Source organism: Aethalodelphis obliquidens, unplaced genomic scaffold (assembly GCF_003676395.1).
Source record: "Aethalodelphis obliquidens isolate GAN/ISIS:26980383/991018 unplaced genomic scaffold, ASM367639v1 scaffold126, whole genome shotgun sequence".
In the NCBI taxonomy this organism is placed as follows: domain Eukaryota; kingdom Metazoa; phylum Chordata; class Mammalia; order Artiodactyla; family Delphinidae; genus Aethalodelphis; species Aethalodelphis obliquidens.
In genome coordinates, this window is record NW_020838070.1 from 1,095,890 (window position 1) to 1,121,782 (window position 25,893).

General features: G+C 46.0%; 1 protein-coding gene across 1 annotated transcript in view; it reads right to left on the reverse strand.

Moving 5' to 3' along the window:
* Window positions 1–25,893, reverse strand: part of EFTUD2 (elongation factor Tu GTP binding domain containing 2) — a 33,046-nt gene that overhangs the window by 2,664 nt on the left and 4,489 nt on the right. Inside the window, exons 3-23 of the mRNA XM_027098972.1 lie at window positions 24,154–24,319; window positions 23,419–23,497; window positions 21,022–21,097; window positions 20,475–20,540; window positions 19,678–19,713; window positions 18,450–18,540; window positions 17,435–17,517; window positions 15,285–15,451; window positions 12,739–12,863; window positions 9,231–9,294; window positions 8,756–8,846; window positions 7,155–7,290; window positions 6,000–6,127; window positions 4,908–5,101; window positions 3,836–3,947; window positions 3,285–3,425; window positions 2,539–2,640; window positions 1,270–1,352; window positions 645–731; window positions 304–430; window positions 13–100 (exon numbers count right to left, since the gene is read on the reverse strand). Of these exons, the coding sequence (XP_026954773.1) occupies window positions 13–100; window positions 304–430; window positions 645–731; window positions 1,270–1,352; window positions 2,539–2,640; window positions 3,285–3,425; window positions 3,836–3,947; window positions 4,908–5,101; window positions 6,000–6,127; window positions 7,155–7,290; window positions 8,756–8,846; window positions 9,231–9,294; window positions 12,739–12,863; window positions 15,285–15,451; window positions 17,435–17,517; window positions 18,450–18,540; window positions 19,678–19,713; window positions 20,475–20,540; window positions 21,022–21,097; window positions 23,419–23,497; window positions 24,154–24,319 (2,242 nt within the window). The remainder of the gene's footprint in view (window positions 1–12; window positions 101–303; window positions 431–644; window positions 732–1,269; window positions 1,353–2,538; window positions 2,641–3,284; window positions 3,426–3,835; window positions 3,948–4,907; window positions 5,102–5,999; window positions 6,128–7,154; window positions 7,291–8,755; window positions 8,847–9,230; window positions 9,295–12,738; window positions 12,864–15,284; window positions 15,452–17,434; window positions 17,518–18,449; window positions 18,541–19,677; window positions 19,714–20,474; window positions 20,541–21,021; window positions 21,098–23,418; window positions 23,498–24,153; window positions 24,320–25,893) is intronic.

A 25,893-nucleotide genomic window follows, 5' to 3' on the forward strand; every position in this document is an offset into this window, starting at 1 on the left:
TGGTGGACTTACACTCATCACAGAGGGGCCCCTCCCTGGTTCCCCACTGGAAACCTTGAACGATGCTGTCCTTCACCGAGCCGAGAAGAGCCTTGTCCACCTGCACAAAACACGAGGCCCCTTAGCAGTGACCCTGGCAACAGCCGAAGAGTTTAGAGGGAGAAAGAGTAGGTACACCAGTAAAAGAATACTCTTCTTCACCAGAAGATACAAAATACTTTCGGGAAAACTAAGAACACTTTGTAGTTTCTTCCACTCAAGAGCTAAGAGAAGGCCACAGGGCTTCCCTTAGTTCTTCTGTACCTCAGAGGGCAGGGTATCATCCACCAGGATGTTGGGGCCGGTGGCATCGGGGCCGAAAGCCCAGATGGAACGGGCAGCCAGCAGATCCCAATCGTACTTGGTCTGGAAGAACTCTCCCAGCTTCTTCCTGGGGGAGGAGGAGAAAATGGTCATGTCAGACGGCTCTGTGCTTGCCCGTTCCTGAGGCCACAGATCCTGCTTTTCTGGATGACAGTCGCCTCAGCCTACCTACACTGTGCCAGGACAGTGGAGACAAAATCAATTCCTAGAGGGAGGGATGTGTCGTGCTAGAGACTCATCAGGTAAGCTGTTCGGCCCTGGGATCAGAGCCACACTCTCACCTGTTCCACGTGATCTGGACCACCTCGTTCTCTATGTCCTCAGCGAGACCCTTCTCAAGAGGCTCAGCAATCATGGTGATCTTGTTCCTGGTCAGAAAGGAAATGGGTAATGAGGAGGGTCAGCAGGCTGACCCTCTAGTCAGAAAGGAAGTGGGTTCTGAGCAGGGTCAGAAGGGTTGTTCCTAAGAAAGGGTGACACAGGAAAGAGCTAAGGCAGTGACATCAGTGAAAGCCACAGGAGCAGAGTAGAGCAAAAGGGCTCATCTTCTTACATTTGAATCTATCACTCTTTAAAAAAGTAAAATTTGGGGCATTTTTTAAAAAAGCTTTAAACAGTGTTAGTTATTAAACGGTGAAACAGTAGAGTTGCTGCTAGGGAAAATTTTAAGATGGTCATGTTATACAGAGAGAAAAAGTGGCAATTACGAAACCACTGGGAGTAACTAAGGCAAAGAATTCCACAGCATCATGTCCAAAGGCATAATGAGAGGGCTGGGGTACAGCTCAGGTATCCTAAGCAGCCTCATCCCAAGACTTAGGGGCCTCTATTGGTGATTGAGGTAGAGCTGGGGGCAGGGGAAAGCGACCCCTGTGAGTCCCAGGGTCACTGTGACCCCCAGCTTACTTCTTATTGGGAGTTTCAGCAAAGCACTTGAGGGAGGATGTTTCCACGACCGTCTCACAAAACGTGACAACGGGGTCAGCCACCTGAGAAACAAAGTAAACTGTTAGGCAAGGTCTAACTGTTGGGAGGACAACCTTCTGCCAGAGGGGATTCCAAGGTTCCCCTGACGCTACCTCTGCAAGAACCCCTGTCTTTTTTTTTTTGTGGTACGCGGGCCTCTCACTGTTGTGGCCTCTCCTGTTGCGGAGCACAGGCTCCGGACGCGCAGGCTCAGCGGCCATGGCTCACGGGCCCAGCCGCTCCGCGGCATGTGGGATCTTCCTGGACCGGGGCCCAAACCCATGTCCCCTGCATCGGCAGGCGGACTCTCAACCACTACGCCACCAGGGAAGCCCAGAGAACCCCTGTCTTAATCAGTGTTAGTGACAAGTACCATAGCAGCCTGAGGCTAAAAGTCTGCACCTAAACTAAGAAGCCTGGAAAACTTAGTGTAGCGCACAATTTATATTCCTGAGCCAAGAGTAAGTGGAGATCAGTTTAAGGCCTAAATTATAGTCTCCCAAGGTATCTTCCAACAACCACATAGCCGTCCCACCAGCATTCACTGAACACCGTGGGTCTGTCAGAGCTCTGCCTCGACAGACTGACTGGCGAGCGCCTGTTCCATCCTCAGCCCACGACCTCGGGGCAGCACAGCTCCTCCCAGAAGCCCCCACACGGCCTACTCCCGGAAAAACGCAGCGTCTTCTACAGCAGTAGCCCTGGGCTAAGAGGGGCACTTGAGGGCACTCACTCCCATGACCACCAGCCATGGCCCTGGAGAAAATGCGTCTGTCCACTGAGACCAAGGCTGTGCGACGGGCAGTTTAACTGAGGGGCTACATTGAGACCTCACCACAAGTCCAGAAGAGCCAGTCCCCACGCTCTCCTCGAAACCATCCACTCTGGGCCCTAATCCCCACAGATGGCTTAGCTGTGCAACCGTTTTCTTAACAAAAGATCAAGAATAACTTTGGCTTGGGAGGCTTGACTCTGAACGTTTGACACTGAGAATAATCCCCACCGAAGGAGGCAAACCGGATTTCCAATCCTTCCCACACAGGGAGCAACAGGTCATGCTTTTCCCACGCAGATCTCCTCCCCTGGACCACCCTTCTCCCCTTGGGCCTTCCTGGGGACTCAAGGGTTTGGCTGCTTGTAAAATCAGCCTGGAGCTGTGAGCCAAGCTCCTGGCCAAGCAGGCGCCAAAGAAAGGAGCGGCTGCTTTACCTTGATGTCTATCTCCGAGTACATCTTCCGCAAATCGTGCATCACACAGTCCAGGTAGAGCTCCCCAGTACCCAGGATCACGTGCTCACCAGATTCTTCCACCTGAAACACAAGGACCCTGGTGGTCACAGCCTGGACTCTCTTGTGGCAGCAACACAGACAGAGACAGCATCAAGGCTAGAACCCAGGAAGAGGTGCCCAAGCCCACTATCAGAAAAGCCACTGGTCAGTGTTGGTTCCAGCCTATTCAGGAAGGATCAGTGGGGAGCAGTGACCTATGAGTCAGTCCTCAAGACACCCGGACCACTGAGCACAGTGCTACTGGGTGTGAGGTCACGGACTGAATTAACATCTTAGCCATTTAGGGAAAACCCTGCTCTGTCTGTGGATATAAGCTGACCCTGTAGCCCTGGCCAACTCCTCAGAAAGCTATGGCAGGCTCAGAGTGACTCACTTTTCCCTGTGTGTTTTCTGGAAAATCAATTCAAAGTGTACTTTCCAGGAATCACCTTTCCTATCTAAAGACGCTTGTGTAAGATGCACACACACGTGCATACAGGCCCATACACACAAACAGGGGTCTTGTACTGCCTTCAGATGACAACAGACAGGGACCAGTCCCTGATGTAGGCTGCCGGAAGCAGCAGATCAGAGCCACCCGATGGACAGGAAGCAGAGTGCGGCACAAGCAAAGACCCCTCAGCCGGGCACACAGGGCTCGGCAGCGACTGCTGCCTCGGGCCTACCTTGGTGGTGAGGGACGGATAGCTCTTGTTGACCTTGCGGAGGCCGTCCAGCATCTTGGGCAGCTCAGAGGGGTTGACCGGCTCCACAGCAATCTTGATAACAGATGTGGTGTTGAACTTCAAGGGCCGGAAAATCTGAGCCTGAGACCCAAAATGCAGAGCAGTGAGGACACCTGCCCTGAGCAGGCACAGACAGTGCAGAGGTCAGGGAGAAGCTGAGGACCTGCTGGGGAGCGGACTATCCCCCCCACCTGGAGCCAGGGCGCTGCTTGGAGGCAACCTGAAGGGCCATTTATTCCCACATATGTTGGCAGAACAAAAAGAGGAGGAAAAGAATAAAAGGATCCCTTCTAATTCCTAGCATTCAGTACAAGGAGAATCCAGCAGGGTCAGATCTGGAAGGCTGAGCCCATGCTGAGGCCTGGCAGCAGGAAGCAGCGGTGACTCCGGGTTCATCCCCTGCGTGTTCTGCTGCTTGTTGCTCACGTGTGCTGCGGCTCCTTGTCACCCACTAGCTTAAGCCAATCTAGTTGCCTCTTCCAAAACTCTACCTCCTCATTGCCTCGGGGTTCAGTTATGGTCGCGGTCTTCACAATTGGTTGATCGACACCTTCAATCAGAACCCAGTTGCCAGCAGGAACACGGTTCACTTCGATGTGGTACCTGGAGCAGCATCCAATAAGCAGCAATGGAACTTGGGCAGAGTATTCCAGAGTAGTTATTCATTCCATAAAAATTTACTGAGCACCCGCTCTGTGCCAGGCAGTGAGCCAGGAGCAGGGTGAGCAAAACAGATACATTCTAGCAGGGGAGGGATGCGACAAACAATCAATCATATGGCCGCACATGTATGTGGTTACAAACTGATGCCACGGAAGCAAAATGCAAGGCATAACATGAGGACAGAACAGGCAGATCTAGTTCCAGTTAGATGTTGGTAGTAAGCAAACCACTGCCCAAGGGGTAGAATGTAAGGAGTTGCCAAAAGCACCACAGAAGATACTGCAGCTCTCCTAGCTCTTCAATTTTCTCCTGGCTTCTAGAGAATGGGGTGAACTTGGAGGGAAAAGGGGCTGTTGGCAAGGTGCAGCAGCCACCCTAGGAACAGGACAGCCTCAGTTTGGCTTTCTAGCTAAAACGCCAAACTGAGGAACTGACGAGCAGCCCAGACACGCAAGTGAAGTTTAATTCTGCAGACTGGGATGCTACAAGGGATCCAGCAAAGTCTTTATCTTAGTAAAAAAATAGTGAAGTTTGGGAAATAATTTCTTTGGGAGAAACATAAAGGTTATGATTTAAAGAACACAGAAGAGGAAGACAAGATTAAGATGAGTGAACATGGAAATCCTGCTACAAGAGTTTATACAAACCATCCAAAAGGCAAAGGCAGGGCTCTTGGCATTATCTCAACAGTAGCTGCCTTGTGACCCTAGCAACCTTGGACAGTAAGAACCAGAAGTCAACAGATCTGCTGAAGGAGTGTCCATCTTACCCCCATCATAGGGGGGTAAGATAGGGCCAGGCAGCTACTGTGTTTCCAAGGAGGACCACCCCTTTCAGCTCGCCGGGGCAGTTCCAGTGCAGAGGCCCAGGCATGCCCCTAGGGGCCCTGGTTGGCAGTACCTGGCCACGGAGATCCAAAGGCGGCCCACGGTGCATATCTGGGAGTCTTCCTCATCCTCCAGGGTGTAGTTCTCTCCCAGTACCTTCACAGGCTGCCCAGCATGGATGGTGCCACTTAGCACCCGGCCGAAGGCATGAAACTGAACCCCATCGTCTGTGCTGTACATCTTGGTAGTGTGGCACATCAGGGGACCCTGGAGGTGGGGACAGGGTGCAACCTCAACCACATAGACTCTGCGTAAGCACCACTGTCTCCACCTTCCTTGTTAGCAATGACGTGAGCTCCACGAGAAGGCAGCCCAGACCGAGAAGAAGATGTGGCAATCTCCTGGGAAAATTCCAACCAAGGCCCACCCCTGCTTAGTTAATAGATGTCACAGGCATAGCAAAAAAATCTTCCTTTTTCTTGGGGGGGATGAGGGCACTGGGAAAGAGAAGCAGGTTTAGGATGGTAGAATGGCACTTTTAACTTGCAAGATTATAAGACTAACTTGCCCCAAATTTCCTCCAAAGAAGTAACTCACAATTCTCGACTGGCTGTAACGTTTATGCCAAGAAACTAGATTGCCTAAGGAATGACTAGGAAAGGTTTTTTTAAAAGCCAGGACTGGGACTTTCCTGGCGGTCCAGTGGTTAAGACTCTGCACTTCCACTTCAGGGGGCACGGGCTCGATCCCGGGTCAGGGAACTAAGATCCCGTGTGCTGTGCGGCAATCAATCAATCAAAAATTAAAAGCCGGGACCGACGAGGCCAGTCACCAGTCGCTGGACCTTTACTACCTGCCAGGCGCCACGCTGAACACAACCGTGACGCTTGCTTAATCTTACTTACTTCTCATAACTACCACATACAAATTATTATCATCTCTTTATAGACCAAGACCCTTAGACTCAGAAAGCCTAAACAGTGTTCTCAAGATCACACCAGCATTAGTGGTAACATCGGGCTTTGAATTCAGGTCATTCTGACTACGCCCATTGGGAGGGCCATGTAAGGATGGAAAAGAGGGCATTACTCCTGTGACTGGAAAACAGTATTCCCCATACAGTAGGGGACGGAAATCAGAGAACTGGGGGGCCACGTTCCCTTACATCAGGGTCACAGTCGCTCATGGCCTCCCCGAGGTCGGAATCCACACCTCCGGTGTAGGTGTGCTCGATCTTGGGCTTGGCGCCCACCTTTGGAGAGGGGATATGCTGCACACACATGTCCACAAAGCCTGTGGAGGGAGAAGAGAAAGCCATTACTATACACTCTCATGGGGGAAGGAAGTGGGGAGTTCTGATCCACTCATGATGGTCAGAAAACTAACAGTGAGGGGACTGCTTTTCAGCTGTAAAAGCTATGGTCCTATGATTCTAGGCAGAAGTGATACCCTGTTTCCTGGGCATATGCTGCTAAGAGATTTGGAATCACACTGATGCCAGGGAAGAGCAAGAAGCAGGTCTAAGGGGTTCCTTGGAACTCAGGTGACAAAAACTTCAGCCAATAAGCCACACAAGAGAGAACCTGCACTGGCACCTTGGGGTGCCTAGCATGTCTGCTTTTAGTTGGGGTCTCCTATGTCAGAATGATGACCAGCCCAGAATGAACCATTAAAATTACGCGCTTTAGGGATTCAGATACCTAATTCCTACCAGACTCGGAATCAAGAGGTTGCTGAGAGGGCCCTTAGCCATCACCTTTCCCACCTCCCTTATTTTACAGATGAGAAATTAGAGTGACAAAAGGATTGAGTGGCTGGCCCAGGATCACCCCATGGGACAGGGCCAGAGTAGGATTAAGACTCAAGTCTTTTCCCAACCAGTCTGGGGCTTGTTTTACTACAGCACCTGCCTTCTGCGTGACTAAAATACGAGAAAGAGAAGCTTGGGGGAAAGAGAGATTGGAGTCTATAACCCATCTCCCAAGTCCCAGCCTGGGGCTTTCCCCACTATTTTACCACACCCACGAGTCCACCTTCCTGACTGCCCTCTGGCAAAAATACCAGAACCTCAGAATCTGCTTCCCCATCCCCTTTACTTGCATGTTCCTCCTGGTAGGGAAATCTAATTGCTTTTGTTTTCCCAAGATAGAATTCTTGGTACCATCCTCTAAGCAAAGCAGCTAGGAAGAAACCCAGGTGCCCTGCATCCTGACCTGCAGTTTACTTAAAAGAGGCTCAGATCTCCAAACACCACTGTGGGGTAAGGAAAAGGTCCCCACGATACATGTGGAGGAAATGGTGATGACGACGAGCTCCTTACCTGTGAACTCGCCAAAGAATTTTTTGCAGACCAGCCTGAGCAGGGGGCGGATGTTCAGCTTCAGCTCCTCCTTGGTCAGGTGGATGCCAAGCTCATCCAGGGTCCTCGGGAGGCTGGTGTCCACATCACCCACGACCTGTGACAGAAACAGACACCATGTTAGCTCGAATGATAGCCCCAGTGTGGTGGTACAGAGGACAAGGGGGGCCAAAGGGCAGGAGGAAGGGTCACTGCACTGGGTTCTCTTCTACAGGGAGAGCTCTTGGCAAGGATATCAATTTGGTTTCAGGGAAATCTTTGGTACTTACACTTCAAACCAACAGTGGGTGTAGCAAGCTCAGTTAAATGCCCACACCAGCCATAAACCTGGCCCTCTCAAACGGACTGTCAGTGCTGCCCCCTGGTGTCCAAAAAGCAGTATCTCGCCTCACTCAGGAAATCCCTTACCCTTCCTTCCCTATTTAGAGATTTCTCAGATTTAGAGGATCACTGCACTGGAAGGAACCAAAAAAGGTCACCTAGCAGTCCATCAGCTGTCAGGATGGAGCCAAGCTAAACCATCCTCAGCAGACTCAAGGACTCTACGGAGACGGACTCTATAAATGTCTTCTTTAATCCATTCTGGTCTCACACAAAATACGAAGTATTTTCCAGCACTAATAAATTTTAATCGTGGTACTTTGTCTTGTTGCTATGTTTTACTATTTTGTCAGTGGAATGGCCACACACATTTTGTGTATGTGTGTGTGTTCACTGTGCACAGTGCTTATTAAACACTTGCATAAACACATAACATTCATAAAGTATAACTGTCTTGGGAGAAAGATATGTATGAAATTTCCTATATAGCATTATTACCCTTTTAGGTAGCACAAATTCATACAAATGCAATGTTATATTCTTTTCTTTGGAGCATCCCACATGTTTGTTTGTTTGTTTATTTATTAATTTTCATTGGCGTATAGTTGCTTGGAGCATTCCACATGTTTAAGTACATCATTACCACTGTCTGATGCACCCTTTTCAATCTGACAAACATCACATACATACGTGCCCAGAATAGTCATTAGAATCAAGCTCATACAGCCATTCATTTAATGGCTACAAAATACTTCATTTTATGGGGTGTACCGTAATTCATTTAATCAGATTCTCACCGATAAACAAGTATTTCCAGTTTTTTCCCCTTTTCTTGCTGGTATAAATAACACTATAACATATATATATATATTTTTAAAATATATTTTTATATGTGTATAAAAGTAAAACTAGAGGACGTTCACGTGAAACAATTATATCTAAGTTAAATCCCCATAACTGAAACTATAATTTCTCAAGTGTCACATTCTTTCGAATAGTCAAAATCTTTGTACATTTCTCCACGCTGTGCCTTTTCTTTTCTATCTTCCCCCTTTACTCTGATCTCAACAGCACTTAGAGGACTGTAGTGTTCTAGATCCAGAAGATTGGTGACCAACCTCCCTCATACTGAGTTAATACAAAACTGATCAGGTTCAGGGGCAGGGCGAAGACCAAGCTCACCAGCTCTTCCACCTTGTGCTTAGAAGGGCAGACCTGAGCCAGGGGCCTGACACACTCACCTGAGCGAGGATCTTATAGAGGGGCTCCAAGATAAACTCCACGAAGCTCCTCTGGGAGCTGCTGGTTGGGGCCTTTTTGGTGAACTTTCGCCTGAAGAGATCAAGAGTTATGGGAGACCCAGGAGGGAGAAGGCAGTGTCACCAACCCCAAGGGTGTATTTCCTAACTTCTGAATCTGGGCAAGGCCAAGCCTTGAGGGGAGGGAATGTGTGAGATCATACAATCTCCAAACAGAGACTCCTGAGAGGGCATAGGTTATGACGCTCATGAATGCCTGGGCTGAGCTGTGGAGACTTCAAGGGAAATGGCCTCTCACCGTGTTAGAGCTCATGAAGTCAGCTCATTTAGAGGAGAAAAGATGGTAGTTCACGTCTAATAAAAAAGTAGGTTTTAATCTTAGGAACTCTTTGTCTGTCTGCACTTACTGGGAAAATGGATCACGCCTCTAGAGAGTCACTTCCTGCACTCTACTTACGTCTTGGGGTTGAAGTAGATGTCACCCCAGAGTCTTTTAGCAAATTCCTGGTAGTTAATGTCACCTGTAAGAGAAGCCATACAATTATAGTCTACCTAGCAAAGTACTGTTTAAAATTGTTTCATGTGCCACAAGTGGTTTCTAGCTGAGGAATTCTTGCACCTTCCCCTCCAAGGTCCAGACATTTGTTTCAACCCAGGCAGGCAGACAAGGATACTGAGGCACAAGGGACACGACTGGTCCAAAGTCAACAAGGCGATGCTGGAGCCAAAATGAGCACTCAGGTAGCTCCATCTCCAGCAAGCCTGTGCCTGAGCTATGGACAAGGATACAGTTTATATCCTTTCCTTTGATGCAACAGGCTCAACTGCCTACATGCTATCCTGTGTGTGCACCTGTTACCGCCCCTTCCTGCAGTGGATCTTAGTAGTTCCTTCATTCCTTCCTGACCCACAGAAGCTCTACTCCGCTGCCAGGGTGGGCAACCTCCCAGCTGCAGCACCACGCTGAGGCTCCGACTAGCCCTCAGCCTCTAGAAGGCACACACCCAGCCCTCTGGAGAGAAAACACCAAAGCTAACCGTGGTGTCATCTTTTACCAATTGATATTTTTAGCTTGACTGCAACTGCAGATCCTCATCAGACTGAAGTAAGCAATTGTGGCTTTTAAAATTCAAGATCTTCTGAGTCCAGAGCTCCTCTAACATTCAGTTAGCTCCCTGATATCACCAGCTGTCTCATGGATGTTTCTAACCCAGATGTCAGACTGCAATCTCTTTCTCGAGAAGCCACAGAGGAAATTCATCACCTTTTCCCTAAAGCCACGCTCTCTCAGACTTTTCGCTCCCTTTCAGTGAGGCCATCATCGGCACTACAACCAAGCTCAAAATCTTTGTTGCCCACTTGGTTAACTACCACGTTTCCCCTTCTTTCCCACATTAGTTACTTTCACCCTCTCTCCTCTGTGAACCGCTGTTTCTTTTCCACACCTCTATTACTGCACTTAACGTACACTGTATCATAATCACTGGAGTGAGCTGCCCAAGCACTCACAAGAGCCAGGCCTAGTGCGTAACAGACGTTTAATACATGCTTACTCAAAGAATGAGTGAACACCTCTCCAATCCCCCTGCCCCCTTTCAACCTCAAAGATAACATCCGGCCAATAATCACAATCCTGTATCTGCATATTGGCGAAAATGTCTAAATAAGTGTCCCTTCCCTCATCCTTTCCTCTCTGGCCTATCTTCCATCAGCTTTGCACATATCACCCCACCCCAATCTTTACTAGTTCCTAACTGCCTACAGGATAAAGTCTAAATTCCTTAACCTCGCATTCCAACCCTCCCCACTGTGGCCCCAGCCCAGCCTCCCAGTAGTTTTACTTGAACTCTTCTCCTGGATGGAACAGTCCACTATTCCTGAACAGCCGCCCGTGGGCCAACACCACCTGCCTCCATGCCTCCCCTCCCAGCCCAGCGAGTCTGGACATCCTGGCTCCCCACTCCACCGTCAAAGCCCCATCTCCTTCACGCAGCCTCCCCTGGGCCTTTGGAGCTCTACCTGCCTACGGCAGCCACCAGGCACTAAGCCTACACCACCTTACACTGTCATTCATCACTGTGGGATTCTGTCTGCCCACTGGATGAAGTTCCCAGGAGCCAGAGATTATTCATCATGCCTTGTGTTCCTAGTAAGAAGACATGGTATCAATTTTGGCAGGATGATGTGATAAAAAAAGCACCAAAGTGGATTCTAGTCCCAACCCCATCAGTAAGTTCTGTGTCCCTGGGCACAGTTTTCCCACATGTAAAACGATGGGGAATGACTCAGTGATCTCTGATTCCTTCCAGTGCTGACTTTCTAGAAGTCCATACGTGGCTTTCATAATGATGCTGGGGCTCACAGCTGGCTTCTTCGGAAACTAACAGTGGGTTCCAAGGGTGAGTAATAATCTCTCCTGAGGCTCAGAGCCATTTTCAGTCAGAAACTGAACCGTCAATACATTATAATTATAGAAACAATCTTGGATTTTGCTTCATATGTTGATACAAAGAACATTCAGAAACATAACCTGGAACTTTGTTCAGGTGAATTTCATTTACTATCTATACATTTTTTAAAAAAGAGCCATTTGGAAACAACCAAAATATATGTCTAATGATGAGAAAGCAAATAAGTTATAGTACATCTATACAGTGGACCAATAGGCAGTTACATAAAATCATTTTTTTTTTGCGGTATGCGGGCCTCTCACTGCTGTGGCCTCTCCCGTTGCGGAGCACAGGCTCCTGACGCGCAGGCTCAGCGGCCATGGCTCACGGGCCCAGCCACTCCGCGGCATGCGGGATCTTCCCGGACCGGGGCACGAACCCGTGTCCCCTGCATCGGCAGGCGGACTCTCAACCACTGCGCCACCAGGGAAGCCCCATAAAATCATTTTTATCAATAAATTTTAACAGGCAAATTATTGTGATCTAATGCTAAGTGAATATTTACCTTATGTTATTATACTATATGTATATATATATATATATATTATGATCTCTTTTATGTAAAACACTGAACTGAGAAAGAAGGAACTATATCAGAATGTTTGCAGTGGTTATGGTAATGAGGTTATGGGTGAATTTTGTTTCCTTCACGTTTTACTGTATTTTCCACTTTTCTAAATAAGGATGCAGTAAATATGTACGTATTTTAAAAAAGACCAAGTTTCAATTGGTCCATTATGTTCACCACAGCAAACGTTTCCACGTTTTAGAGTGGGCAGGACCAGTGACTGGAGAGAACATTGGTGCCCCAGCACCAGTGCTGACTAGCTGTGAGGCCTCTCACTGAGCCTGTCTCCTCAGCTCCAAAAATGGGGGTGACAAAGACCTCTGTGAGGAAGTACAGACACACAGGCTGCAGACTGACACCCAGGACATGGTTCCTACTAGATCTGAGGGAACTGGGGAGACACAGAGGTGGAGCGCACGGGAACCTCTTGAGACTTGGGGAGCTGGTCCCAGGGTTCTGGTGTTGTGGCTCCAGGGGCCTATAAAATCATTCCACTGGACGTCCCAGTGGGCTGCAAATCCAACTGGAGTTCTCAAGTGGGCCTACAAAACTTCTGCCTGGATACAGTTGGAAAGACAGCTAGAAGCACAACCGGTGAGAGAAATTCCATCTCTGAGAAAGAGGCCTGAATGGCTTTGGGGCCATGGATAATTCCTTCTTGACAAAATCTGTTTCACTCTAGGAGAGATTCTTATTCCCAACTTGAGCTCCCTCTTCACCCACTTCTTCCCAGGCACCTTTATCCTTCTATTTATTGTTTGGAAAGCAGTTAGCCTGAGGAAGGAGCCTAGGTGCCAAAAAGAGCCCCAGATGTGAAGACAACACTTGATAAAATGCCTCCCTCCGACAGGGAACTCTGGCATGAAGCCCATTTCTAAGCCATTCAGCAGGAAAGGCACACATGACTCTGGGGAAGCTGGAGAGACAGACTGCCAGCCAGAGCTTACCAAAGGTGTCAGCGTAGATCTTGGCAAAGGAGCCCAGTGTGAAGCAGATGCTGTACTGGGAGCTGGAGAAGCAGACGTTGCCCAGGAGCGGGGAAAGGATTAGGTTCTCGTCAGTGGAATACATGCTGAAACAGAGACAGCCGTGAGTGCAGAGCCAGCTGGGCAGCAATGCCGGCGCGATGCCAAGGGTGAAGGGCGCAGGGACTCAATATCACAGCTTCTTTCCAGCCCTCACCCTCAGAAGGGGCTTGCGTAATACACTCAGCTTTGCCAACAGCCTGGTCCAAGAAAGTGACATGATGGAGCTGTACCCTAACCCCCAGTAACAAAGTGATTTCCCAGAGCTGGAAACATTCTGCGTGATCTTTAAGAAGTTAACTGCGTCGGGCAAGGGGAAACTTGGAGGACAGAGACAAAGACCTTGGAACACAGGAAACTAATCTAATGTGATAAGATTAGAGAAATCCAACATTTTAGAGAAATCTCAATTTCACAAACAGAAACACCAGTGTAAGTAAATGAATGAATGAATGAAGAAAAAGCAACTCTGCCCCCTGCTCTCACTGCCCTACTCTTTATTGCCGTGTTTGGCTTTGCTTTACAAATTCACGTTAAAACGTTCGGTCTTAAAAGCCATGCAGAAGCCACAGCACCCCAAGTTCACTAGCATTTATAACAAAACCAGCTGTACACAGGGATCAAATCCACAACTCTAGCCTTTCTGACACCCTGCTTTACGGAATTTCTTTTCTTTTTAAAAAGTATTTATTTATTTGGCTGCATCAGGTCTTAGTTGCAGCGTGCAGAATCTTTTTAGCTGCAGCATGCGAACTCTTAGTTGCGGCATGTGGGATCTAGTTCCCTGACCAGGGATCGAACCCGGGCCCCCTGTGTTGGAAGCGCAGAGTCTCAGCCACTGCACCACCAGGGAAGTCCTTGGAATTTCTTAATTTAGAAATAAAAGTACTGGCTTATAAAGAGTACTCCCCTACCATACTCCCAAGTTACGGTCCCCAGAGGCAATTGCTTTAACTCTTTTAAAGGTGCTTCTAGAGCATTCACCTCGATATTTCTAAATAATATGTTCATGTTACTATTTCTTTTTATTTCTTTCTTTCTTTTTTTTTTTTGGCTGCATTGGGTCTTCATTGCTGTGCGCGGGCTTTCTCTAGTTGCGGCGAGTGGGGGCTGCTCTTCGTTGCGGAACACAGGCTCTATCTAGGTGGCGGGCTTCAGTAATTGTGGCACGTGGGCTTAGTAGTTGTGGCTTGCAGGCTCTAGAGCGCAGGCTCAGTAGTTGTGGCGCACGGGCTTAGTTGCTCCGCGGCATGTGGGATCTTCGCGGACCAGGGCTTGAACCCGTGTCCCCTGCATTGGCAGGTGGATTCTTAACCACTGAGCCACCAGGGAAGCCCCATGTTGCTATTTCTTGTTTGGTGGTTGAGATGTGACTTCTTGACTTCCTACTCTGGTAGATCAGGATTTAGCCCTGTCCAAGCCGTCCCCCCTTTAGAGAAGTTTATCATTTCATCTTTTGGACTCCGGCCATTATATGGGCTCCAGTCATTCTCAGCCCTTCCAGTGACAGGGAGAAGATACCCCTGTTGAGAACCAGCATTACAAACTGGGGGGTGGTGGGGGTGGGGTGTCTGAAGGTGAACCTGTCCCCGGCCACGAGACTGTCCCTGATCCTCAGCTGGAGAGGAATTCTCTCAGGAAGACAGCCTCCTCCCAGGTCCTTCAACGGGCCTCAAAAAGTCATCCAGTACATCCTTCAGCCTACAGATAAAATTGTCTTTAAGAATATATTTAGGGAGTTCCCTGGTGGTTCAGTGGTTAGGACTCCACACTTCCACTGCTAGGGGCCCGGATTGGATCCCTGGTGGGGGAACTAAGATCCCACAAGCTGTGCGGTGTGGCCAAAAAAAATTATATTTAAGCTATTCTTCAAAGCCACCTTGGTACTATATTCTAAGGTCTCCCAACCATCACTCATAAACCCCAAATCCATCTTGTTGAAAAGCAGCTTCAACAAGAAATAAAAGCCAACAGTTCCTTCTCTTACTGAGTCTGTACCAGTAAGATAATAGCAGCTAACATTACTCACCAATCAGCTACTGTCTGCTGAGCACTGTGCTAAGTGTGTTACATTGGCTGTCTTTAATTTCTTGTAACATCTCATTGGGCAAATATTACTATTCCCTTCTTACAGAAGCAGAAACTGAGGCTCTATGAGCTTAAGGACTCTGCCCAACTTTACATGGTTGGTTCTGTGAAGACGAGACTGATTCTAGAGCTCAGGGTACTGACTGCAGTACTAAATTGAGGATGTGCGGCGAGCTGCATATCTGGTTAAGGAGCAGAGTTAACAAGGCCAAGGCGGTGGAGTCAATCCCTGCAGAGCCACAGAATGTGCCTCTAGCTGTGTCCAACAAGCTTGTCAATGCATGCCAAGGAATCAGAGTTGCCCCCAGAGGTGTTCAAGGTTAAGATTTATAAAAACCAGAGTGCCGAGGACAGGAGGTCCACTCCCAGGGTTCCTCTACCTTATTAGTCCGTTGACCTCATCTACAATGTGACGCAGCTTGTAATAAGCATCAGTGGGGGGCAGCTTCAGCTCTAGGATCAGCCGGTCAATCTTGTTGATGCACACGGTGACCGCCAGCCTCTCCTGCACGGCGTGCTTGATCAGCCGCTCTGTGTTCAGCATCACCTGAGAGACACAAGGCTCAGAAGGTGGCGATGAGAGCAAAGAGGGCAGAACAGTCCAGAGCAGAGCCAAAAAAGGTGCTATTTAAAAATATGAAGAATGTGGAAAAGAGGAAATAGATTGTTGGGGGGAAGCAGAGGGTATCTTGCCCAATGGCAGATTCAGGAATTTTAAGAGGTGACCTTGCAGGATTGAGAAATGAATAAATACACTGATGATGTTGGGAGCCAGGTTTCTCAGTGCCAGAGAAGGAACCAAGGAAGGCTTGGGAAGAAGCTGTGGTGCTGAAATGGAATTGTGGGTATTAGGATAAATTGATTTTTTTCTTCTTTTCTACTGTGTTAATAGTTTTTAATATGTATGTGTAGAAACAGTTACAGATACGTATGGGTGTATATTATCTGTGTTCAGTGGAAAGTCCTAGAAGCAATGTGTCCCAGTAGCAAAGAACACACTCTGATCTTTGTTTCTAAGTATCTGTCCTCACTATAAGGAGCCGAAGCTCTATGGAGAAATGGCTGATTCCAGGATTGGGGCAGGGAAAGTACAAGATGAGTCTAGGACATCTTTTTGTGCCTGAAAAAAGACAGGGCATGTCAAAAGGATAAAGGAGCCAGCCTGAAGGAGTTCTCACTAGCCAAATCTGGGATAACTAGAGTATCAAAAGATATAAAGATACTAGTGGATTATAACCCACCAAGTAAAATAAAAATCCATGTATCCATACGGATAATAAATAAGCAAATGGAGAAGGGAAATCTCTTCCTTACAACAGAATTCCAACCAATAAATATAGAACAAATAGTAAGAGTTAGAAAATCACCATTTGCAACTATTATATCAATAAGCTAGGAAAGACCAATGGATGATAAAACTGGTAAAGTTTGATAAGGAATAACATGTATACATAGACTCAAGGTATCGCCCCACAAATCAGTTATTACAAAGGGAGAAACAGTAACTTTACATTCGAGAAACCTGGCAGACCCACCTTAACCAAGTGATCAAAGCTAACATCACCATCATGGGCCTTCTGATGTGATGGACTAATAAGAACACAACTGTGCTGATATAGTATTCCTGCCCCAAATAACCTGAACCTAATCATGAGGAAACATTAGACAAACCCTGATTGAGAGACAGTCTACAAAATAAATGGCCTATATACTTCAAAAATGCCAATGTCATAAAAGACCAAGAAAGGTAAAAGAAGAATTCCAATTAAAAGAGACATGAAAACTAAATGTTATGCACCATCCTGGATTAGGAAAAAAAATTCTATAAAGGACATTATTGGGACAATTAGTGAGACTGACTAAGGTCTACAGAAAAAGATCTGTACAACAATATTGTATCAACGTTGAATTCCCAGATTCTGGTAAGTGTATTATGATTATGTAAGTGAATGTCCTTCTTAGGAAATACATTCTGAAATATTTTATTTTCAAATGGTTCAAGGGGAAAACACATACGTGTGAGTGCATATGTACATGTACAGACAAAGAATTACAAATAAGGGTGTTCTCTGTACTACTGCAACTTTTCAGTAAGTTTGAAATTACTCCAAGATGAAGTCAATTTTTAAAAAGGTAACCCTGGCTCCCTCTGCTGGCTATCTCACCGATGACACGAATGAGGTCAGCCAAATTACCTAATCTTTGGGCCTTTTAACTCTAATCTCTCTTTACCTTAGACAAATTCATTAACATTTAAAACTCTCCTCCCTCCCTTTTACTTACCTTTGTCATTTTTGTGTTTCTGAATGACAATGGGTCCTATCATTTTGAGCTTCACTGGGCAGGGAGTGAGGGACTCACTGAGAACTAATTTTGACTTTCATTTGTTGCCCTAATTTTAGAGCAAAGGTGAGCCTTAATCCCACAGACTCTCACGTTCTCTAATTCCCAGCTCACTCAGAGCTCTGGGCATTGTGTGCGGCAAACATGACAGGGAAGAGGGGTCCTGAGGGAACTGACGCAGACTTACGCCCTCAGCAGCATCGATGAAAAGGACCACTCCATCTGAGATGCGCAAGCCAGCTGTGACCTCGTCAGAAAAATTCACGTGTCCTGAAAAGCAAATACCAAGTAAGTCGCCACTTGTGTGGTGGCAGGATGAGGCACGATTAACTTGTACGTGGTCTGTGGGGCACTGCAAAGCATGTGAACCCACAAATACCGCCTTCTCTTCTCCCCACAGCTCCCTGCAGTGTGCCAAGTTCTACGTTAGAGTCACATCCTTGGATTACGCTTTTATACAGGAGGCCCCCAAACATAAAGAAAGCATCTTATCAAGGAGGGCACAACACATTCAACTTGCAGACTAAACCAGTCTAATCAGCAGTGAACAGAGTTCTGCGGGACAGAAGACAATTTGGAAGCAGGAAACAGGGCAAAGGAGGGCCTGGAGCACGTGAGCCAGTTCCTGGCAAGGTGGTGCTGGTGGGTGCGGGTAGGGGTCAGGGGCTGAGAGGTACGAGGGCATCGGGCATCTGATGGGGCAAAGAAGGCCAATCTGTCAAAACCCAAATTTTCCTATTTAAAAAAAGGGAACCCTGAGTTGGTCCTTCCCAAAGAGAAAGTCAGCCACAGGGTGAGGTATGCTGCTTCTATGGTAACCTGCATGTCCCCCAGCCATCGGTGCGTGCTCCCATAGTCTCCTTCAAAAGACTGAGACTGCCTGAGGCCGGGACCATGTCTAACTCAGCTTTGTTGCCCCAGTGTCTAGCATGGGCTGACACAGACTGAAATGAGTAAGTGAATAAGATTCCCCCAAATTTAAATCTTCTACAGCAGAGTCAAGAGAGGAACAAAATAGAAGGCCTGCAGTACACTGCTGGCTAATTAACTAGTTAGAAGCAAAGGAGACAGTTAAAAAAGAAAATTAACTCAATGAAGGCAAGGGAATGTAAAAACAAAGACATAATGCTCTGCTCTGTTCTGGAAGCAAAAGAAACAAACAGGACGGGGTTCTGATGGTAAAAAGTCAAGGAATGTCCTACCTGGAGTGTCCATGATATTGAAGAGGTAGGATTTTCCTTTGGTATCTGGCAAGACTACTGTCACAGGAGTACTCTTGATGCCAACACCCCTCTGAAAGTCGCAGAGAGAAAGAGGGCGAGAGTGATCAAGGCTTCTTCCTATGCAGGAGGGATTCATTCTGCTCTTGGATCTTTCCAGTTGCTAGTAAATTACACTGATGTCTCTCCTTGTAATGGGTATGATTTTTACCTAGGTCTCTAACCAGAATGACCTTAAAGATGAACAATCTTGATGTTAAAAAGCACTGGGGCGGCGGGGGCACAGGGTGGGGATTTGGTTCAAATACAAAAAAGTAAAAATAAAAAAATGAACAAGCTAGCAAAGCAGTATTAAACCTTAATAGAGAATCCAGAGTCCTAAAATCTTATCCTCCTCATACACTGTAAACAAAAATAATTTAGCACAGTACAAGTAAAAAGAAACAATCTGCAGCACTTTAGGTTTTCTTAAAAATATACTATAAAAGCTGTAACAGAAAATAAGTATTAAAACAACTCCAGTCAAACATATAAATAAAAAAACAATAGTTAGTATCTGTTGAGTGCTTAACATATGCCAGCACCATTCAAGGTTCCTTTGGTTAATCACAGTACTTACACTCTTGTGCTTTCCATGTGGTCATTTAAGAGAGACAGAAATAAAGAAGAGGGGGAAACAAGGGATTCGAGGGGAGGGACAAAGATCCAGATGGAAAGGAAGACCAACCAGTAGGAATGGGAAAGACAAAAATGTATGCTCACTCCTTTATACAGAAGAGAAGCCCAAAGACAGACGAACCCATTCTCCAGGAGAAGCTACTCCCAGAAAGATCAACATATGGATGGAGTCACGTTACAGATTTTAAGGACGATGTCATTTTAAAAATCATGTTTAGCTTCTGCAGGACTTATAGCATAAATGTACACATGACCTCTTAGCATTTGCCCTACTTGGCTAAATTAAATCCAGCCCAGGATAGGACGGTCCCCCCTTTTACCCTACAGTTTGCCTACCCAGCTCTCTTTCAAGTTATAGATCATAGGATGACCGAGAGAAGCAGGGAGATAAAGAGATGAGGGGTGGGAGTGAGGGTGGGGAGGTGTGTGGTATGGACCAAAATGTTACCGTAAAGCTCTTCTACATTCCCTACAAAACTACTACTGCTGGGCCTGCTGTGGACAACAATCAGACTTCCAAAGGCACACTTACCTCTTGCTCTGTGAAGAGGATGTCAGTGTAGCACAGCTTAAAAAAAAAGAACTGTAATTATCTCCTGAATTCAGACTCCTCTCCCACACAAACCATCAATCACTTTCCCTCACCACCTCCCAGCTCAAGGGTCTCTGCCTCAGGAGGAGAACAGATGGAAGAAAACAGGGTACCCCTACAGAAATTTCAGACAATGAGACCAGCACCCTCCCAGATGGAAAATGCTCCTGGGTGTGTGGTTTTTTGGGGAGTGGAGGAAGTCGCTAAAGACCAGGTATGACGGAAGAGCTAAATTATATCAAATGCACTGAATTTTTCACGGTGGTACAGGGAGACACACCCAGCCTTCATGGGACCCGGAACGTCAAAACAGTCAATCTGGCCAAGATTGAACATTTATTGCACTGAGACTTGCAGCCCCACTTGGCCTCATTCACAGGCGCTTAACTTTATCATGAAAACAAGGTCCAACTGTATTATATTTATAGAGAGGCTATTAATACTATGACAGGAAAGAATAGGCTATCGAAGTCAGGATATATCAGAACAGAGGAGGGATCCCAAGCACAGAACAGATCATCCAAAAATACTGTGCACTAGTATTTCTATGTTTCTGAGAAAGCTGAAGTTATTTTCTTAAGGTCTATTAACAGAAATTACAATTATAAAGCAGCGTATTATATGCATCATTATTTACAGTGAGAGTGGGAAAGTGGAAGAAAGGGGAAGGAGAGAGACACCCATCCCTGTATATTCTGAATGGTTCATCCTAAACCTTCAACAGAATTTCTACTCACATCTTGGTCGTAGCGCTTTCTGATTTCCGGGTGAGTCTGCTCTATTAAACAATCTACAAAACATGTCTGAAAGGGAAGAGAAAGTTAAGTTCTGCAAACCACAGAGAAAAATCTACTCTACCCTTCTCCCAGTTCCCACTACACCACATAATTTAGGGATAAAGAGAGGAAGAAGAGAGCAGGGAGGATTATGGCACAGCAAAGAATTAACATGAAGCCACAGGATTATTTTCAAATGAAAGATGAAATCTTTCTTAGACAACCATCCCCCAGGAAATGAAAACTTATAAAATCAGAGTAAGGCTCAATTTCCCCTCTTCTGTCCAGATGTAGACACAAGGCTCAGGCATGCAAGTGGCTTAGCTTTCCATCTGCTGCTCAGGAAAAGCTAGAATTTCACAGCTCAGTTTCACAATAGGCATGGAGGCCCCCCAGAGTGAGGAGGTCCAGCCTTATGGCCTCAGACCCCAACGTGTGACTCTGAGGGCTGAAAAAATGAGCAGAAACGAAGAGCAACCCTGTTCCAAGTAGCCGAAAGCTCTCTCACCTTGCCATGGTGGAGATGACCACAAAGGGTCACATTTCTGATCAGCTCCGAGTTATCCATCAGGTCTGCCAAGAAACTGAAAGGAGAATGGAAAAGAGCAAAAGGGACTTTGCCAAAAGTTTTCAAATGGGGGGGGTGGTACAAAGGTGTTTTAGGTATTTTCGGCCAGGAACAACTTTCAGACCAACTGGAGAATGCTCAGAGGCAGAAGTGAGTTTCTACCTCTATACAGTTCTGTCTTTGGGAACGGAACGGACTTATTCATGAGGAGACACGACCTGTGAAACGTCATGGAGATTTCAACAGTAAAATAATGAAATTTGAAAAGCAAGCAAGAAGAAAAAACCAAATACCAGCACACACATACATGAGTACTGTTCACTTCAAAACATTCAGGCTAGATGTTATACATTTATACCACTGATGCCAAGGGGACTTCAAATCACTTTGGGAGCTTTGCTTCTGAAACTGTCGTCACAGCTGGTTAACAAGGCTTCCAAGAAAACCTCATCTCAAAAAAAAAAAAAGAAAAAAAGAAAACCTCATCTCATTAATGATGAGCAGAGGAGTTCCATTCTGATCAAAACCAACCCTGCCTTTCTTGCTTATCATCCGCATTACTTATGGTAAATAGCCTTCAGATGACTTTTGGCTCTGAAAAATCAAGTCTGCTTTCAAAGACTGGAGATTTTTTAAAAAAATCACCACTGAGAACACAAAAGAATGTGACGCAAGTTCTGAAGAAAACTGAAAGGTTGTTTCAAAAATGTGTGAATGGGGCTTCCCTGGTGGCGCAGTGGTTGAGAGTCCACCTGCCGAGACAGGGGACACGGGTTCGTGCCCCGGTCCAGGAAGATCCCACATGCCGCAGAGCGGCTAGGCCCGTGAGCCATGGCCGCTGAGCCTGCGTGTCCGGAGCCTGTGCTCCGCAACGGGAGAGGCCACAACAGTGAGAGGCCCGCATACCGGAAAAAAAAAAAAAAAAAAACTGTGAATGGGGGACTTCCTGGTGGCACAGTGGTTAAGACCGCACTCCCAAGGGGCCCAGGTTCGATCCCTGCTCAGGGAACTAGATCCCACATAAGATTCACATGCCACAACTAAGGAGCCCACCTGCCGCAACTAAGGAGCCCGTGAGCTGCAACTAAGATCCAGTGCAACCAAATAAATAAATATTAAAAAAGAAAAAAAAAGTGTGAATGATGGCAGGTGAGCTGACCATTTCAGAAGGGACCTTACTCCTTCGGACATACAAGATGTCAACATGTTTTAAAAAAAAAGTTTCATTATCTAATAACGGGCCACAAGCTCCTCAATATATGAGAGCCTTATAGTTGCATTTCATCAATGAAAATATTTTCAAAAACAGTTTGCAGTTTGAGGAGTCTAAATTATTCTACACATATCTACCTACCTGTGCCTCCTTTTCAAAATAAAGAGTTGTTATGTTCCCAAAACACTTAGCAACCATACCGTGTCAAAACAGGCTCTGGTGGCCCCAACACTGACAATTATAATACCCAATTCTGTCTCAAAGGCTGGCTTCTAATACCAAACTAAAGGTTTGGAAGAAGAGAAAATGGCTGAGATCCGGATGAGAGCCAAGAAGAAAGTTAAGATTGAGCCTAAATATCTCAGCAACGATATAAGCTGAAGGAAAATTTTGGCAAATTGTAGGAAGAGATTTTTGCTTTCACAATAACTCACTGGCGCAGCACCATGGATGGACCTAGAGATTATTATCCTAAGTGAAGTAAGCCAGACAGAGAAAGACAAACATCATACGATATCACTTATATGTGGAATCTAAAAGAAAAAAAAAAAGATAAAAATGAGCTTATTTACAAAACAGAAATAGGCCCACAGACAGAGAAAATAAACTGACGGTTACCAAAGAGGAAAGGGGAGGGGAGGGGAGGGATAAATTAGGAGTTGGGGATTAAAATATACACACTACTATATATAAAACAGATAACCAACAAGGACCTACTGTATAGCACAGGGAACTATACTCAATATTTTGTAATAACATATAAGGGAAAAGAATCTGAATCACTGTGCTGTACACAACATTGCAAGTCAGCTATACCTCAATTTTAAAAAATTAAATAAATAATAAAGAGCTCAGGGATATGCCCTTTTACCCACCAAAATAAATAAATACATAAATAAAGTTGAAATCTGTCAGACTAGATCTGGCAGCAGGCAGCGACAGAGCTGAACCTGGTCACAGAGAGAAGTCGGCAAAAGGACTCAGGCACAAACGGATGCCACTGCTCTCACCACCACCACCCCAAAAATTCACTGGTTACTTCAACCACAAACCACCTCCTACCTCCATGAACAAACTGAACCTACAATGTTCGTGCAGAGAGGCTGCAAGACCTTATAACTTACTCCATTTCATATACCGTGACAGGTAATGTCTGCTCCATCAGAGTGAATTTCTTGGTTTTCACCGGTTTAATAATGGGTTCTAGGAGGAAAAAAAAAGTAGTGATGTGCAGGTAGGCGTAAAGCATAAAAATACAGAGCCCTATTCCATTAGACTGAGCTTTCAGAATGGATGATATACGACATCAATTTATGTTGTTCTCGAGGACCACTCAGGTTGAGAAAGTTCTGGGAACGCTGTTTGGCATGAGACACTGAAAGATCTTGAATTGTGGACTGAGGTGTTTGGACTTCATTTTGTGGGAGGAAGGGAGAGGGACTGGATATAGGATGAGGTCAATGTCAGTTCAAAATCTCTCCTTGTATTTATAAAATGCAACTACTTCCCAGAAGATCAATGAAAATTATTAAGGAAGTGGAAAATAAGCATTGTGAGGACTAGTTAAAGAAACTGGTATTATTTGGATGGAAAAACGTATCAGACCAGAGGGAGAACTTAAAAACAGTCTTCAAGAACCCAAACAAGTATTAGATAAAGAAAGAAGTAACACTTATTTGCTTGGTAACAAGCTGTTCTGTTGAATATCAAAACAGGGTTAATTGAATCTCAATCCAGAAATACCACCTGAAAGAAAAACTAGTCAGTTCATTCACTGAACTTTCAAGACTGCTGATGCTATGAAATGAAGTTTTCTAGTTTCGATTTCACCTCTCACAGCCCAGTGCCTCCAGACTCACCTGTGAGAGGCTGGGTGTCCTCCTCCTGAACTATGGTCTCCACTTCAGGACCATATACCTCCTCAGCTGTGGGGTAGTACTTCTTGTCCTCATGCAGCACCACCTCCATGCCAGGGTGGTCTTCATCATGATCTCCCAGCTCGTCGTCATCATCATCATCATCGACCTAAAAGCAAGAGACGGAAGGAGGTTGGAAGAGGCATGCACTTTTCCTGCTCAATGACTCATACACTGCATGAGTTAAGAGCAATGACTTCACATGCCTGACAGCTTCTTATTTTGAGTTCTGTGCTACCGTCAGTGGGGCAGGTTCCACTCTTGCATGATCCTTCACAAAGAGAAGACTGTAAGCCATGGGTATGGATGGCTCTCCTGATTCAAATGGACCCTTTCTTAAATGCAGGCCATTGGTCACAAATGGATCAAGCTTGGAGGCACTTTTCTGGATATTGCCCTATGCCTCACATATTAGGAATCCCATAGGACGGGAGTTCTTCGAGCACTATTCATCTCTGTGTCCTTGGAACACAGCATGTTAAATGAATGAACTCTCTCTACGTATTCCTGTCCCTGTTGAATACTTCCAATAACAACAGTACTCACTCACAAGACAGCCCAGTTCCCTGTTGGAAAGTGAGTCTCCGTAAATGACATCGAACTCACCTCCTTATAAATTAAAACCCACAGTCACAAGCAACACTGAACAAAGTTATGCCCTCTTCTCCTAAAAAGTCTTTCAAATGATTAAAAGTGGCTACTACATAACCCTTTATGTTCCAAAACACCCTGGTTAATTCATTCGCTCAACAAATATCTGCTGAGCACTTACTATGTGCCAGGCAGTGTTCTAGGTATTGGTAATATAGCAATGCAAAAAAGAGAGGTGAGGACATTTGAGCAAAAATCTGAGGGAAGAGAGAGTAAGTTCTACAAGTAAGTGGGGAAGAGCATTCTAGTTGGCTGAAACGGCAAATGCAAAGGCTCTGAGTCAAGGGTACGCTGGCAACTTTGAGGATTAGCAAGGAAGCCAGTTCAGTAAATGATGGGGAGAACAGTATAAGCTGAGATCTCATAGGAGGTGATCATGTAGGATCTTCTGGATCATTCTAAGTAATCTAACTTTACTCTATGACAGTGCTTCTCAGCCAAAGACAATTCTGTCTCCCAGGGAACATTTGGCAATGTCTGAAGACGTTTCTGGTTGTCACAGCTGGCTCTGTGTGTGGGGGACCTAGTGAGTAGAAGCCAGGGATGCTGTTAAATATCCTATAAAGCGCAGGACAGCCCTTGTAACAAAGAATTATCTGGCCCCAAACCTCAATGGTACCGAGGCTAAGAAGTCCTGTTCTAGCAGTTCTGAGCAGAGGAGTAATATGATCAGGATTTTGTTTTAAAAGACTCACTCTGGTTCCCATACTGAGATATACTAAAAGGAGAGAGATTAGTTGGAAGGCTACTGCAGTGATACAGGAGAGAGATGGCAGTAATTGTGGCTTATGCCCAGAGGAGTAGCTGTGAAGATGGAAGGAGAGGTTGGATTCTGCATATATTTTAAAAATAGAGTAAAAAATGTATTCTAGTGAATTCAGAGTAGGAGTGAAAAAAAAGAGACAAGGTTTTTGACCTGAGCAACCGGGGAATGGCCCTGTCTTTACTAGATGAGGAAGACTGTAAGAGGAGGTTGGAGGCAGAAGCAGGGGACAGGGGATGGGGAAGCTCTGTGTTTAGGCCTTAGATATG